Source organism: Balearica regulorum, chromosome 3 (assembly GCF_011004875.1).
Source record: "Balearica regulorum gibbericeps isolate bBalReg1 chromosome 3, bBalReg1.pri, whole genome shotgun sequence".
Lineage (NCBI taxonomy): Eukaryota > Metazoa > Chordata > Aves > Gruiformes > Gruidae > Balearica > Balearica regulorum.
Genome location: NC_046186.1, coordinates 51,563,088 through 51,580,416, shown reverse-complemented (window position 1 = coordinate 51,580,416; position 17,329 = coordinate 51,563,088). Strand labels below are relative to the sequence as shown.

The 17,329-nt window shown below is 41.5% G+C and overlaps 1 protein-coding gene across 2 annotated transcripts in view; it reads left to right on the top strand.

Moving 5' to 3' along the window:
* Positions 1-6,819: 6,819 nt before the first annotated feature.
* The window catches only part of SLC22A16 (solute carrier family 22 member 16), a 36,903-nt gene continuing 26,393 nt past the window's right edge, over positions 6,820-17,329 (top strand). For both annotated transcript variants that reach the window (XM_075747895.1, XM_075747894.1), the window contains exon 1: positions 6,820-6,941. In XM_075747895.1, coding sequence (XP_075604010.1) covers positions 6,892-6,941 — 50 coding nt within the window. In that variant the 5' untranslated portion in view covers positions 6,820-6,891. The remainder of the gene's footprint in view (positions 6,942-17,329) is intronic.

Sequence of the window (17,329 nt, the reverse complement as noted above, 5' to 3'; positions counted from 1 at the left end):
GTATCATCTTCAGTCACTTCATCTAAATCTGTCAGTTCTCTCTTGACTGCGTCCTTGGTTATTCATGCTAAATAGCTTAAGCTAACATGATATGCTGCTGTTTTTTCTGCAGTGTTAAGAAGCCACACTGCTTGTCTGTGGGGTCCCAGAAAAACTCCAGTTTTCAGAAGTAGCTCCATATATTGGCATGGCAGCAGCGAAAGGAACTCAGTCATTGGCAGTGTGCTTTAACAAATCAGCTGCAACAAAAATTTCATCTCATCAATTTTCTCTCTGAATACATTTATAAGCTAGAAGGCACTACTCGCATGCCTGATCACTTGCATAGCAAAGGATATAGACTTTCAACTTGCTTTATTACTAACTTATTTGATCAATATCTCTATATATGAGAATATATCTCTGTGTCGTGGTTTTACCCCAGCCGGCAGCTGAGCACCACGCAGCCGCTCGTTCACTCCCTCCCATCGGGATGGGGGAGAGAATTGGAAAAGTTAAAGTGAGAAAACTCATGGGTTGAGATACAGACAGTTTAACAGGTAAAGCAAAAGCCGCACACACGAGCAAAGCAAAGCAAGGAACTCATTCCCCACTTCCCATGGGCAGGCAGGTGTTCAGCCATCTCCAGGAAAGCAGGGCTGTGTCACGCATAACTGTTACTTGGGAAGACGAACGCCATCGCTACGAACGCCGCCGCCCCCCCTCCCCCTTCCTCCAAGCTCCTTATAAACTGGGCATGACGTCAAATGGTATGGAATATCCCTTTGGTCAGTTTGGGTCACCTGTCCTGTCTGTGTCTCCTCCCAGCTTCTTGTGCACCCCCAGCCATCCCGCTGGCAGGACAGTGCAAGAAGCAGAAAAGGCCTTGGCCCCGTGTAAACACTGCTCAACAGTAAGTCCATAGAACAAAAACATCTCTATATTATCAATGCTGTCTCCAGCACAAATCCAAAACGTATCCCCACACTAGCTACTATGAAGAAAATCAATCCTCTCAGCTGAAACCAGGACACTCTGTATGAGAGAATATCTATCTATCTATAAAAGAGAAAAACATCTGCTTTGATGGTGTTCAGAAAAGTTCAAGGGGTGGAGAATCCATCAGTTCCTTTGGTTGATGGTTCCAATAACTATCTACACTTTCTGCTATGGACATGGGCCTTGTTTCTCATTTCAATGAATCTGAGTTTAACTATCAACTTTTGGCTTAGATTATCTCTGTCTCTGCTACTGTATAGGACCACTTGGTAAATGTATTTTTTCCTTCTTCAGGTCCTAATGCAGCATAAGTTCTACTAACTTCTTAATTTCACTTCTAACAAGATTACCAAATTAAAAGGTGAGCTCTCTTCCTCCTCATTGAAGCATTTTCTTCCCCGTATCTTTTATTTCTGTCCTCCTGTATGTTTTGTCTGTACAAACCAGCAAAACGTAACCAGTCTAAAATGCAGGTTATTCTAAACGATGCATACGCTAAAGATGCCTTCCCTGTTCCCCAATTAAACACAGACTGGCAGAGAGCAATTTTGTAACCCTCCTAACACTGCTGTTGCAATCATCCATGCTGCTGGTTTAGAAGGGCTCTGGGGAGTGCACAAGACAGCGTTGTCACTCTCCTGATCACATTAACAGTGAGGAAGTTGTGCAAAAAACCTTAGAGCAGAGAGAGCTTGAGAGAGTATCGCCCAGTGTTCCCTGGCGTGCTTTCTGATGCTGTGTCCTGGCTAATATGGGATCACTGACCTTACAGGAAGGGAGGAAACATAATAATAATTGAAATAAAGTTAAAGACAGGGTTTTGAGTGTACTGTGTTATGTTTAATTAGAGCGCTCTCTTTGGAATTTCTCTTTCGATTAAACTTTTGCTAAAAGGTATTTTTAAGATGTCTTGGATTTCTCTGACTTTTATAAGGCATCCCTAAAGAACTCTATCATAAAGGTATCATGGAGTTTAGCTTCCACTTTCCCTAGAAAGCCAGGCCTATGTGCACACCCTGTAGGTGTAGTCCAAAACTGAAACAATATCCAGACAAATTCTCATTGTCATCTTCCTCATAGACTAATGGGCTTCTGCTACCCCAAAGAGTTTAGATGGAGTAATGACCTGCAAAGCTGTCATTGTTTTCCTGAACATTCAGCTTGCTTTTCTGAATTTCTGAATTATTTTTTCATTATTCAAAAAGGCTGTTTACTCATATTGGTCCAGTATAGAAAGTTTCCATGATGAAGTACTCTGTTCATATGCACTCATCATCTGTACAGCTGGAATAACTCCAGACAAAAGGATACTGTGGAGGAAGAGTCCTTGAAAATGTGAGTCTGATGTAGCCCACACTGAAGTATCATGGTTAGATGTATCCCTGCAGATGTCCACCGTACAACTAGGAGACACTCGCTAGACTTCCAAAATCCTGCCTGGGTCTTCATTGTGCTGAATATAAACCTTGAGTGAGTTCTCTGGAGGAGTCTCTTGTGATTATTCCAGAGTCCCAACCAGGAGACAGTGGAAGAAAAAAATATAGCCAAAGCCGTAGCAGATGACTTCAGGCTGCTACAACTGCCTCGTGCCTGCCTGGCCTGCTGCTTGAGTAACAGCAGGAGGGAAAAGAAGATGTATTGAGTGTATTTGTCCTGTGGCGGCTGCTGACAAACCACTCTCCCATCAACCTTGCTATGGCTCTGGTTCTTTAATGGTGATGAGAAAATGCTTGGACTGGCATGAGAAAACAGGGAATCGCAGGGTTGCTTTCCTGTAGTCAGGAGAATCCCAAAAGATTTTGCATAGCTGAGTGCACATGCTGATCCTCTTTAGCAACCTACTTGCTGCACTGCTGACTATGTTTTTATGTCTGTTAAATGTATAGTGATGCATAAGCTATTGCAATCTAATTGCAAAACCACAAAACCCTCAAACCACCAAAGAAAAACTCATATAATGCCGTATTTTACTTTCCAGCAGACAAAAGTAACATCTGCATTACTTCTCCACTTTTTGTAGAGAGAAGTTTTTTGCAAGCTTTTTTCAACACCAGCACTTCAGTGGCTGACAGACATTTATGCAAGTAAGACCTATTTTGGGCTTAATCTCTAGAAGTTTCCATTGCGTTTTCATTGATAAATGCACTTGCCATCGTCCTGCAGGTTTTCCCTGGAAGGGAACAGGAATTGGTAACTTCAAAACAGGAGGTGAGAGAAGGTTACGTTCAAGCTATGCTGTGGTTGATTTCAGTGAGGTTTTTTTTCACTAGTGTGATAAAGCAGACATCGGAGACCACTCGGGGATGGACTCTACCCATGTGCTCAACTTGAGTACTGGTGGCAGTAGTTATATCATCTGTGTTTCTTGCTCGACACAGCTGCAGTCCCTGCGCTCCCTGTAGTACTGCTCCTCATTGGTGGGTTACAAGCCTTGTCAAAAGGAGTGCAGAAACAGATAGGTCAGAAATTGTCTCCCTTTAAGAGGTCATTACCTGTGTCCATGGAAAGGTGTTGGCAACACTACCAGTTATCTGCTGTCCTCACCACTTTGGTATTTAGAGTTCAGCTGTAATTTGAAGCTCAGCATGCACATATGAATGTGTGAGAACACGTATGGAAATTCATATTGCAGGCATGTTCCTCATATACCTTTTATATTTTGGTGACACTGCCATTTGATTTAAAATAGAGAAGGCCAGGAACAGCTCTTACCAGTAGAAGCCAGATTTTTCCTAGTGCAAATGACAAACTGAAGGAGATTATTTTGTAAACCATCTCTTCTCCCATTACAAGTTGCTGAGATCACTTCTTCCTCAAGGATTGTGCGATATTGAGTGTCTCTGTTGAACAACTTGCTTGTGTGTGCTAGAAATGAGGTTAAACCTGTAACTGAATTTTTTTTTTTGTGTGATTAGCAGTTGAATATTCCCCTTGCAGGATTAGAAGACCAATACTTTAAACCTCTGGAATACGTTGGAAAGTGTTGTCTGTTGTGAACACCTTCAATCTTCCCATCCCAGTGGTTTTCAAAGGCATTCTAGGAAAGGGATCACAACCTCTCTTCAGTTTCTTCTGCTAATAAAATCCCTAAAATTCTAAAGTAAGTAGAACTTGGATGTTGGTGGTCTCACCTTGGCACATTTTAATTATAGGTATCTTCCGTTTCTTCTTTAGACGTTCCCTGTATTTTCTGTAGCACAAGAGTTTATCACACAGCATCATCCTCTGGAAAGAGAGCTGTGTACTGTACATGAACTATGTGTACTATGACTATTTCTGGGTGACTCTGGTGAAAAACAACTCAGTGGGAAATATCAGTCACTAAAAGCACTGTTATTGCTTCATGTAGCACTGGTGTAACAGGATAGGAGGAAGGCAGGCTTAAAGCATGCTGTGCATCTTCTGAGGCTTGAAAGAAATAAGGCAAATCTGTGGCCACCACATGTTTAAGAGAGCGGACATTGCAGGCATTACGTTAATAACTTTTGGAAGTGCAGCATGTGGGAGCTTGGTACTAACTTTAATAGGAGAGAATGCAAATTTCCTATCTTTACTCTGATATAGGCAGTAAACTCATGATATTATCAAAGAGGCAGCACGGAGAGAAATGTGGGCAAGAATGCCTGTGAGAGATTCCACAAAGGGAAAACTGTTTATGGATATTTTTAGGTTTAAAAAATGGGGCTGAAAGGGATTTATCTATTTATCTCCTCCTTGACTTTTACACCAAAAATAGAGCTTCCCTACACCATAACACTGTTGAAAACGAATGAATTTACTTGTTGTAGGAGGCACGACACTAAAACCAGCCACATGAGCAGCAATGCAGTATTTAGCCGGAGTGTTTACTATTCATTGGTGTTTGTTTTTGCAAATAACTATTTAACTAGTGTGGCTCTTCGGAGAAAGAAATGTTTTGTTAAAGTACTGGTGCTGCATTCAAGCACATACCATTTCAAACCTGAAAAACATTCTCCAGAAAAAAAAAAAAAAAAAAGAAAAAAACCCCAGTGACATTAAATTTAATGCTGATATTTATAAGGTAAAAACCATGTGATTCAAAGATTCTTACGGAAAGTAAACAAATCTGTCCTTAGACTTGCTAGTTTACATATCCTAAGAAAGTAACAGCAACAAGCTCTAGACTCAGTGTTTAAAAAGTCCTTTGCAGATGTGGAGAGACATATAGGGAGCTTTGTCAAATGTAGTGATGCCTTCAAAACAGTTTGGTGAGGTGAGGAGCCTAACGACACACTAGCTGTGAGGAGCAATCCCCTGCTGAACTTACTAACCAGATTTCTAGTTGTGTAACATATTTGCTCATTTTGCTGGCCAAGTCAGGAGTCACTCGGAGCCAAGGAGCCTGACAAACATCTGCTTTTTCCAGGTCTGTGCTGGAACAGATTGTCACCCCAAAGCCCCAACATCTGCTCTGTGCAGAGGAACAGTTGTGGCACGGCGCTTGTCTGGTGCCAGAGCCTCTTAAAGGCACATTTCCCTGTGAAATGGTGGAGCCCTGCAGCCTGTGTGGTAGTAGAAGTGTTTGGGTCAGGTTTTGGAAAGGCAAGGTTGACTTCCAGTGATTTAATAGGGGTTTAATAGGGGCTTACTTCCCAGCTTTTTCTGTGCTTCCTAAAAAATGAAGTACACATATAATTGAATTGGCTTGGCTTTTTTGTGGGTTTTTGTTTGTTGGTTTTTTCCCCCCTCTGTGTTTTTCAACAGAGTAGCCCAGAAAGAGCTCATGCAATCTGCTGGAAATGTGTCTTTCATCACAGGATCATAAGATAATTTAGGTTGGAAGGAGATTTTGGAGGGCATCTGGTCCATCTCCTCACTCAGAGCAGGGACAACTTTGAACTTGGATCTAGCCAAGAAGGGAAATCAAGAGGTTTGGGGAGGAAAAACCTTAAATATGGGAGCTCCACCTGCAAAAGTTTTTTCTGTATCTTGCCTAATTCTCAGAGCCCAGAGTGACTGGGCTGTTCCAACAAGACCCACTGCTAAGTTAATTACAAAGGTCTCCTGTTGTAACTTGCTTTGCTAATCCTCAAACAATTTCAAATTGATTATCTTAGCTTACTCTGAGAAGACAAAAAAATGAGTCCAAATATAATTGAGGCTTCATTACAAATTGGAGTACTAATAGCAGTCATGCAGATATGGGACACATTACGTATTTTACCTTTATTAAATGATACTACTGTTTTACATTGTGTGCTAAAACTTTGAAAAAAACCCATGTAATTGCAAAGTAGTATACCCAAATAACAGATCAGATTATAAGGCTACTAAAAATGACTCTTATTAAGATTCAGATAATGTCCTGGGACAAAATTGTTTATACCCTCCTTTAACTGAAAACGTCCATACGAAATACACTTGAGCCTGAAAGATGAGGTTATTAATGATTGTCGCAGGAGGATTTAAGCACATAATTGCCTCCTTTAATTTAATTTTAACGGGGAAAAAAATAAAAAAGAAGAGCGTGCTGCAGATGCTGCCCGACGGGATAGACAGAGACCCATCTTTCAGACGAGAGCGTCCGAGGCACCCAGCCTGTGGCTGAGGGAACGAAAGCCCTAAGGCAGTAGCACGCGCTGAGCCGGGGCTGCAGGTCCCGCCCGCCCCTCAGGGACCGGCTCCGCGCGGGGGGCGGTTGGCGGCGGGGCGGCGACCGTTGGGGCCGGCGACCGTTGGGCAGACGCCCCGCGCCCGCCTCCCCCTGCCCGCCCGCTGCGGGGCCGCGCACGCCGTCCTCGCCGCGGACCAGCGGGCGGGGCGTCATACCCCGCCGGGGGCCGGGCGGGCCGCAGGGGGCGGGCGGAGGGGACGGGACGGGACGGGACGGTGCTTCTCCTCCGCACCGCCGGGACAGCCGCACCGAGGCTCCCGGCTTGCTGCCACCCCGCCATGGCTCCCAGCTCCGAGCGGCTCTTCGACTCCCTGGGACACTTCGGCAGGTACCGAGGCAGCCCCGCCCCGTCTCCAGCGGGGAACGCGCCGGTGGGGTGCGGCCCGCCGCCCCGCGCACTCGCACACGCGGACGAGCACAGGGACTGTCACACACGCACTCACACATCCCCATGCAGGGACACGCGTGCGGGGAGTGACGGAGACACACATAGGCATCATGCGTACCCCCACAGGGACTCACGCACGCGGGGGGCTGAGAGAAAACAGACACACATACACGCACACTGACACACACATGCTCACACACACTGCACCCCGACACATGTATTCGCAGCACTCTACACCCCCCCATATATACACATGCTGTGACCCGTGCATATGCTCACACACACTATGCACACACATATATGCCATGGTCACACGCGCACCCACACACTACCCGTTCAGACATACGCTGACACCTCTAGGCACCACGTACATTCACATACACTATGCATGCAGTCACACGCATTCATGTACATGCACTCTGAGACACTTAACGTTCACACATTCCTTGCACATGTGAGCGTACACACACACACACGCACACCCCACACCCCCCCCCCAAGAGCCCCAGGCCCTGGAACAGCCTGAGCACTTGAGGGGTGATGGGAGGGCGCAGGCAGTAGGTATAGGTGTGTTGCGTGACACACAGACGGGTTGTTTCTGCCTAGGGGCACAGGCTTGTTGTGTGCGATAGATGGCGTGTTTCTATTGAGATTGGGCTTGTTGCATGATACATGCATATGGAGTATATGTATATATATTTATCAACAAAGGATTATCTTTATGTTAAATGGTGTGATGCATTGTGGTGAGTTTTCTTTGATGTGGTTTGTGGCTCTGATGTGTGTGCATACAGGCCTCGGTTTGTTAGATGGGACACACAGATATGCGTGTGTGCTTCTGTAGCTGTGGATGGTGGGCTGGTGTGTGAGACTGGTTATAGCAGGTAATGGAGAAGAAATGGTTGGCAAGGAAATGAAATTTTAGAGGATATGAATTGCAAGACCGAGGCGCACATCCTCACAGTGGGTTCTGTCGTGTACTTTCATGATGCACTGATCAGCGTGGATTTTGCAGGGTGTCTTGGAACAGTTGGCTATAAGTTTAAGCCATTGAATTTGTAGTGTTGTGCTTTCTAGCTCGGTCACCAGTGGGCAACCCTAACCCACAGTGTTGATCTCCTCTCTGTCCGGGGCAAGCAGAAGCAGCATTTTGAACAAAGCCTTGGAGCTCCTTTTAATGGTAGAAGTGCATACCTGCACTCTACAGCAGAATAGGCTCTTAATGTCATGTGCCAGCAGTAGTGGTGGGTATCCATAGCCTCTGTAGGTGGTTAGGATGGAAAGACTTTTCCTTTGGTTAAGTGGGAACTATGCTTAAAGTATATGTTTGGCCAAGTTGTGACTTACATGCGTATCTATCATCTGAACAATATCTCATTCATTATCCATTCTGGGTCAGCAAGAAAAATACCTTGTTCTGTGTGAACTAGGAGAGCAATCCTAGCAATCAGTTTATTTTGCTGGTGCTCTTCTGTCTTGCATGTTCTTTGTGGAAAACAGGCACTTGACACTGAACACTGAAATAACACAAAAGTAGTTATTCTAAACTACTGAAGTAGTTTTTTTACTTGAGAACATTTATCAATATTTTAGATAAAGTTTTCACAACTACTTCTTGCAATTAAAGGGAGAACAATTCTACAGCAATAATGTTACATCTAGGGGTCAGATTATTTGAGATGCAGTTCAATAGGAGTTGCTTTAGGTTAGGACCTTTGAGATTAACTGTGGACTACCAGAATTTGCATAGTCATGTTAGACTCATGGCTATTGGAGATCTCAAAGACCACATGCTAAAAGTAAGTATAATAGTAGCTTTTGGTGGATGTACCTATTTAAAAATGTTGTAAAAAAATCCTTTTAGTCTCTTGATACTGCTAGATAAATTATCATACTTAATAGAAAAAGTTCTTCTTAACTGTAAAGAAGAAGTTCTGATTAGTTTGCATTTATGCATCATCATGACACTGACAGATAATCGATCATTTCTTCAGTTCAAGCAATTCTTATAAAGCCCATATAACCTATGCACTACATGTAGATTCTGTAGATTTGCCACAGCCAGATTCTGAGCAGTCTGAGCATGACTGTTAGTATTTTGAGACTGTCTTGATTTTCTTAAAATCTGACAGATGCAGTAAAGAATGGCCAGCTGTTTATATGTATATAAATATATACATGGAGAGAGTATGTATGCGTTATATATATTATATATATAATATTTATAGCTATGTAAATGTTATTCATATGCAGATAATATGGAAACCTTTCACTTTGATTTAGGTTGTGAATTTTGCAGAAGTGACATTCACATGGATGCCGACAATATTTAGCTTTCCATTCGGACTCTCCTTCAGAAGTCTTAGTGAAGCTGTAGTTCTTACTGGGGTCTTGAGACATGCACGAACAACCATAAAAACATAACGGCTTCTGTTTCCTTTGCCATTAAAGAAAGACTTTAAGTCTGTCTTTGAATTTGGGCATGGTAGCATCTGTGGACTATAAATTCAAGAAGGCTGTTTTAAACACTGTTCAATCATAGAATCATAGAATGGTTTGGGTTGGAAGGGACCTCAAAGATCATCTAGTTCCACCCCCCTGCCATGGGCAGGAACACCCTCCACTAGACCAGGTTGCCCAAAGCCCCATCCAACCTGGTCTTAAACACTTCCAGGGATGGGGCCTCCACAACTTCTCTGGGCAACCTGTTCTTGAGTCTCTCTGGAGCATGAGATCATTGCTTGCTATTGAGCAAAAATGAATGAGAAAAAATGGTGAATGAGAAAAAATAGTCCTGTCTGTCTCAAATGGCCTCATGTCTAATGAGTTGCCAGGCCTTAAAGCTCCCGGTTTACCTGCATTGAACTGCACCCTTCTCCCATGCAGCAGTTCCAGCCAGACTGTGTCTATGGGCTCTCCCTCTGTGTCCCCTGCCCCTTCCCTAGCCCCTTTCTGCCCACCCACTCCAACTGCAAAAACCCGCTCTGGGGCCCGTTGGGTACAGAGGATATAGTCGGCCACTTGCCATCACTGGCAGTCCCCGTGCCGGGAAAGCGGAGACATGATTAACGGGCGTAAGGTTGGTAGCACAGCCTGTGCATAGCGGGGAGGCATGCCTTAGGGCCTGGCTGGCTGGCTCACACTGCCCGCACATCTAGTTCCCAGGTAAATTGAAGGAGTTTTAATAACTTTAGTGACTTTAATCTACGAGCGGGACACAGCGTTTACTTATCTAGTTGCTAGTGAGAAACAGGCTATGCATTTTGCAGCTCTGATCTACACCATGACAGAGTGCTGAATGGAGACATGATCTAATCAGGAATAGCTGTCGAGAGAGAAATCTGGTAAGGTACCTCTTATCATAAATGTGGATGAGAGTTAGGATTTGATTTCCCAGCTGGAACGTCTGGTAGCTCTGAGATGCAGTTTACATGGTATGTAGAGTTTTCCCTGTGATTTACAGTTTTAAAATCTTGGCTTATACTTTAGTTAAAAGCAGGTGGTGAAAATTGTCAGGGAGAGAGGGGAAGATTGGGTGTCACTGATACTATTTCCAGCTTTTGTAATGAAGTATTTCCAGCTTTTGTAATGAAGTATCTTTTAAAAGATTGTCTTTTAAAGTAGTCTGTCTCTTACAAAGTTGAGTAAGATTTTCAAATGTTGGTTTTATAAATAATGTATTTTACTATAAGTTAGGCTATTTAATAAATTATCAATAGCTGCTCTTTATCTTTACTGAAATGTTGGAGTATTTATTCAGTTTTCAACATCTTTACATTGTTACCTTATATGAACATGTTGCCTGGTCAGTGGAGTTGCTACAATTTGGACTTTAGAAGCAACCAATATAAGGATTAGCAACCCCTGCTAGTAGGAGAAGTAGGACAGGCTGCCTGTTTGGATAGGATGCTCACCTGTTGCAGCTAAACATGGAGTTTGGTAGAGATTACTACACTTATCAACATTTTCTCTTAATTTCATTGGAACTTTTCTAGTGTCCATAAATAGATCAGAGACTACACTTAGCTCATCAAGAAACTGGCTTGACTTTTGTAGAGACTTTTTAAATGGATTTCTGCAATGCAGACCCTGCTGGTCAGTGCCATAGTAGCAATATTTGAACATTCAGTGCTAACGCCATTTCTCTTCTCCCTACTTTGTAGGGCTCTTGGTTCACTTCTAAGTTCCTGCAGCAAACCATCTATCTTCTTTTCACATCTCAGAACTTTTCCAGGCTCCTATTTTCATGCTGTTATGCTCTCTCTTGTTTCATAGCTCACAGCTCTTGTTGTGATCACATTACATCTTCTGCAAATTGTGCTGTGTACAGGATACTTCCATGAATTCTTGGGTTTGTATCAAATAACAGAGTCCCAAGTATCTGAAAGAACATGCTCACCATTTCTTTTCACAAATAGAAAATAAGAATACTTTCAAGCAATGATTTTTCAAGCTCACGTATTTTACATATGTCTTGAAAGGTTCTTCCCCAACAAAAATAAATTTTTCAAGTGGAGAAGTGTGCTTGCTGGACATGCAAAGAAATAGATTTTCCAAGTTAGTATGGAGAAACAGGCAATCATATTCAGCACTTGAACAGATGATTAGCTTTGACTTAGAAAATGGAAACATTGCAAGCTTTTTCTGAAATACTAATACATTTAGTGTTTAGTACATCCTGCACATAATTAATATTTGTGAACAACATAATGTGAATTTCTGTTTAACCTTTGAGTAGTTTCCTGAAGATGAATGAAATACTGTGGTCTAGAGATTATTTTCAAAACACTCCCCCTTTTTTCCCCATATACTGGCTACTTTTATACAGTGGAAAAGTTTATAGAAACATATCTGTCATTCGGGTTTCAAAATGTAACAGTGGACAGCTGTTTATGTTTACTGGAATGTGCCAGACAGAAGAATCTCAAATCTAAGTCCTCCTTTGGCTCCTAGTCAGGGGTGGTGGTTGACAGAAATGCTTGATAAATATTCTTTAGCTTAGTTATACTATGCTATATTATAACATCTGAATCAGCCTGTGCTCATCTCAGATGTCCACAGGATAAAAGAAGTGGACTTGGCTGCATTTCATTTTTTTCCTTCTTTTATTGCGGAGGGGGTGGTGTCCCCGGATATTTTGCAGAGAGTACTTGATCTCGTTGGTTGAATAGCATCTTAATAGCCTTGGAGAACTGAGACAAGCCATGTGTTTTCACAGAGCGGACTCTAGCAGCTTAAACAAAGATGGTATTATCTATGCCTGACTAGGCAAAAGTAGAAATACTCTCAAGGCTCAGAACCAAAGCTGAACACTGGCAAGTGCTCCTGGATAATGGCGACAACACACTAGCAGTGTGGCCTGCAAGAGGCACTAACAGTATTTGCTGAGATCCAGGTCATACTGGAGGCAGTTTTGTCTGTATAGACAAAATTGTACTGCATCAGAACATACTGGCAACCTCACCGTGCCTGGATTGAAAAAGTAGATTATAGTAATGGAAGTAGATTTAAAAAGTAGATTACAGTAACAGGAAAATAACTAAATAAAACCAAGATGAAAATGCACTTTATAGTACTATCCATTACTTGTCTAAGGCTACAACCTGCAAAACAAGCAACGCTCCGACTTTAAGCTAGTAAATCAATTATGATTTGTAAACTAGCTGCTGAGATTTTGGCTGGATCTCTGAAATGGTGGCAACCCCCCAGGGTGGCTTCTAGACAGAGTTGTAGCATTGACATAGTTATGACAGCATAAGGCAATTATCACACACATCAAGGAGCTGATGATCATAGAATCATAGAATTGTTTAGGTTGGAAAAGACCTTTAAGATCATCAAGTCCAGCCATTAACCTAGCACTGCCAAGCCCACCACTAAACCATGTCCCTAAGCGCCATGTCTACACATCTTTTAAATACCTCCAGGGGTGGTGACCCAACCACTTCCCTGGGCAGCCTGGTCCAGTGTTTGACAACCATTTCGGTGAAGAAATTTTTCCTAATATCCAATCTAAACCTCCCCTGGCACAACTTCAGGCCATTTCGTCTTGTCCTATCCACTGTTTCCTCCCAAAATATTACAGTATGAATGAAAATGAAATATATAAGGGCCTGTGCAGTGTGTTCCCTGTAATACAATGCCTAGGACTGGGATATCACTCCTATAAAAGCTCTCAATAATTTTCTCATATAGTTAGGATTTTCAGCAGTACTAAGCTACCTCAAAGTTGGAATGAAATGTTTTATAAAGGGCCCCAGAAGCCTTCAGCACATGCTATGAAAATTTCTGTGCTACCATGGTGCTATGTACACAGCTGACATTTTATCTGAGGTAGCTTGAGGCATGAAGCTATAGCAGCTGAGTAAGAACATTGAGATTCTCAGCTTCTCAGAAATACAGAAAAAATACCAAGACAGAGAAAATATCAACTAAGATAGCTATGTCTCGGTTGCAAGACCAAGACTGGAAAAAGTGTGATGACAAACTGTACAAGACAGAGATTTACAAACACTAATAATGATAGTTGATCTGTCAGATTGTCCATATACTTGGAGAGAAATCTCAGCTGTCTTTGAAAAATACTGAAATTACTTAGAGAGCTAATGTATACCTTAATACCGTACATTGACAGTCAAACTATAATGTTCACCTCACTCAGAGCAGATGTTCTCTGAAGATCACATGCAATGAAAATGTGGTTTGAGGAATCTAGACGCACTGTCCATTGGATCACAGACTTAATCCTTTCCTCAAAAAAATATTTTCATGAAGAGGTGAAGTTGAGTTTCCTCTTCTTATTATTTGGAGGCATTACTAGTAGGTAGCAACATCAGAGGTGCAGCCCCAGCAGCAGTGTTGAGGCAGGAATAGAGACCAAGGCCTGGAGAATAGGTGGAAAATGCCGATAAGGCAGCAGGAAGTAGAAAACAAGTGCCAAAACAATACTTCAGAAGAATAGGAATGATTTGCCACTCTGTGAAGACCGATCAGCACCACACTTTGGATGGAACTCAATGCCATTTAAATGTGTTGTATCCATGATTGCTTGGAATTTTCCAGCCATGTCGCAACTTCCTTCTCCTTTCTAAGTTGTGAAAGAGATTTGGGAGGATCTAGGTTCCTACCTTATCCATCTATATAAGTCTGTACTAGCTGTGTGGGGAAAGTAGTTGTCCAGATCAAGGTGCTAGTGAGTGAGTTCATCTCACTAACTTTACAGACCAATAGTGTAAAATTCAGACATCTGACTTAGTCACCTTGTCAATGGGGGGAATTAAACCCTTTGAGGGCGTGATCCATCTGTCTTCTTTTCATTGAGTGGTTTAGGACAAGGTGAATGGTGCACCTAGATTAGTCTGTGCTTCCTCGTTGAGTGAAAAGGGGATCTAGAGAAGTAATATAGATATATATGGATTGCATACTGTATACAGTATATTGCATCCAAGCATACAGTAGACATTCTTTACTTTCAACCTAAATTAACTAATTAAGGCGTACCTAGCAGGTTGAGATGTGGGAAATGCTTCTGTCAGGACACTTTCTGTGTCAGAGCATTAGCCAGCATCTTTCAAGATGATGCGAAGCAGATACCAAGATCCTTGCATCGCTCTGCTGTATGTCACACGTCAGAAAAACTGTCACATATGCAACAATACTACTGTTACAATGCTTGCGATGTCATTGGCTTTCCCTCAGCAATCCTTGCTCTCAGTTTCTTGAATACAGGTAATTCCAGGAAAGATTGATTTAGGCCACCTATTGAATCGAGAGCATTAAGATCAGAGAAATAAGAGATCAAACCTGTTCTGAAAACACAGAAATCCCAAAGGTATAGAAAGTGAGGGAATAAAACCTGCAACTGACTTTCTGAGAAGGAAAAAGGAAGATTAATGCAGTCATTTAGAACTTACAAAGTAGGCAAAAATACATTTCTTTAGCCTTTAAATTGCAGGCATAGATCTTTGTGTCCTAGATGAATGATATTAATTTAGCTCTTGTTCTATAAATAAATATTACCATATCTGTGATGTAATATTTCATTTGTTGGATGTCTGTCCAGTACTAGAGAAAAAAATAAAATACAAAAGATGAAAAATAAGCAATAATAAATAAACAATATCAAAAGCATTCTCTGACAAAAAGCCATTGGATATATAGTGAAATTATGCTGATGAGACCACATTTCATTTAAATAACATGGCTCATATTCCCCAAGGAATTATTGGTTGGATTTTTTTTCTGCATCTTTGGAAGTCGTTTAGGTCAGCAGAGCTGGGAAATACCATAAACTTGTTACAGCTCCAGCTTTCCGAGAGAGATTTGTGTTAGTCCCAGGGTCAGAGCAACTGGGACCTCATCTCATTTACATTTGTATTTTAGGCTCTTTGGAGAACTGTCATCCTTTGTAGATCAGTGTAGCCAAACTCAGTTCTGTCTCACTTATCCATCGAGAATAGAGGGGGGCAGTTGGTATAAAAATAGATTTATGCAGAAGAATCCAGGTCTGAGCAAGATCCAACTTCTTTACTGGATTCTTATGGAAAATGGGACTCATATATTGCTTGCAAATATTTATATAAGGTTAGAGAACAGCATTATTCCACATCATTCCCTTGTATGAGCTACCGTAAGAGAAAGAGTGAAGGAAAGAACCTGACAGTACTGTGGAGGTATAAGCAGATAGAAGAGCATTACAGAATATATTTACTAAGAGGTCAAAGTGTGTTCTTAGCCTTGGAAACAATCAAATCTGTAATTTGCTTTTTTTTGTTTTTAATGTAAATTACTTCCAATTTTAACTGTTTAAAGAGAAAGGTAGTAGAATCATCTTCCTTGAATATCAGGAAATGAAAAGGTTGTCTACTTTTCATTAAGAAATCAAGAACAATATAGAATAACTCCGTCTGTTGGTCATGGAAGAGATAAATGACCAATCAAACTAATGAAAATATCTTTTCTTTGAGGAGATCAATAACACTGCTAAGATTTTTGACTTGTCTTCTTTAGACTGGTTGTAGAAAAGCTTTTTGTCTAATTAGAATCAAAGGCAGTATGTCAAATATCTGAGATCTATGAAATCAACTTCCGGCATTTCATACTATTTTATATACACTACAATGTGTAAATGTCTCAGAGAAGAGAGAACAGAAATATTTTTCTTGTCCTGAGAAGACACAGGCTAGCCAAACCGATATCCAGGACTGAAAATGGAAGGGGATGTAGGTAAACAAAAATGGCCAGACTGCTTATCAAAACAAAACAAACTGAGAAGCTCTCCAGTGGGAATTAATCATTTAATACGGTCTTATTATGGGGCAGATTCCCATGACGCTTTGGGGAGAAGGGGTTGAGGATTTCTAAGCAAAGAGTGGGCTACACATTTGCAGTGAAGAGGGACAGTTTGTAGGGAAGGTGAGCTACAAACCTGCAAAAGAAGGTGAAAGTCCTCTTGTGCTCAGTAACCATCTTTTATGTGGGTTGAGATATAACCTGCCTTGCCTTGGAGAAGACAATCTGTCAGGGATACTAACCTGGCTGAGCAGGAACATGGGTGGGACAGACTGGCTGACCTTGCAAGAGTGTCTGAAGAGCCCTTGCAAGAGCTGATGAACTAACTAGTGGTAGATCATCAGTGTAGACTCCTGAAAAGAGAGTTGTAGAACTGTAGAATGACAAGTGTAGAATTCCGTACCGGTAGAATTGCAACTTGCTGTGTTCTCTTTGGCAGCAAAGAATCTCTGGCTGAAATTGAGTTGACTTTCCTAAAGTGATGCCTTGATTTATATGTTGATTTTGTCTCAAATTTTAGAACACACAGTGTTAACTGACACTCAGTTCCCTAAATGTAACATCTTGTTAAGTGATACCTTTATTAGTTAAATATTTTTATAAAGCTAGTAAGACAAAGGTGTCTCCTTACCTCTTCTGTTTTGCTCCTGATGAAGAGTTACTGTGGTGAATCAGAATTAACAACAGAATATTGTAAGAGTTGCAAATGGAGCTAGGGTGAGTAAAATGACACATTATCCAGGTGATACAATGCTTTATGTAGCTCACAGAAATAAACCAAATCATATTCTATTTTGCAAAACAGTCTTTGAAGAATAGGTTGCTATTTGCTTCAGAATTGATGGTTTTGACCACTGTGAAGTAGAAATTCAATCCATGTATTTGTGCCTTCAGCTATACCAGGTTCAGAGTTTTGCAATGGAAATATGTAAATAGAATAACAAATAAGTAAGAACATAAATCATATGAAAACCAATGAGTTTTATTTCAGGATTATAGACAGAAAACAAACAAACAAAAAAAACTCAACAGATAAA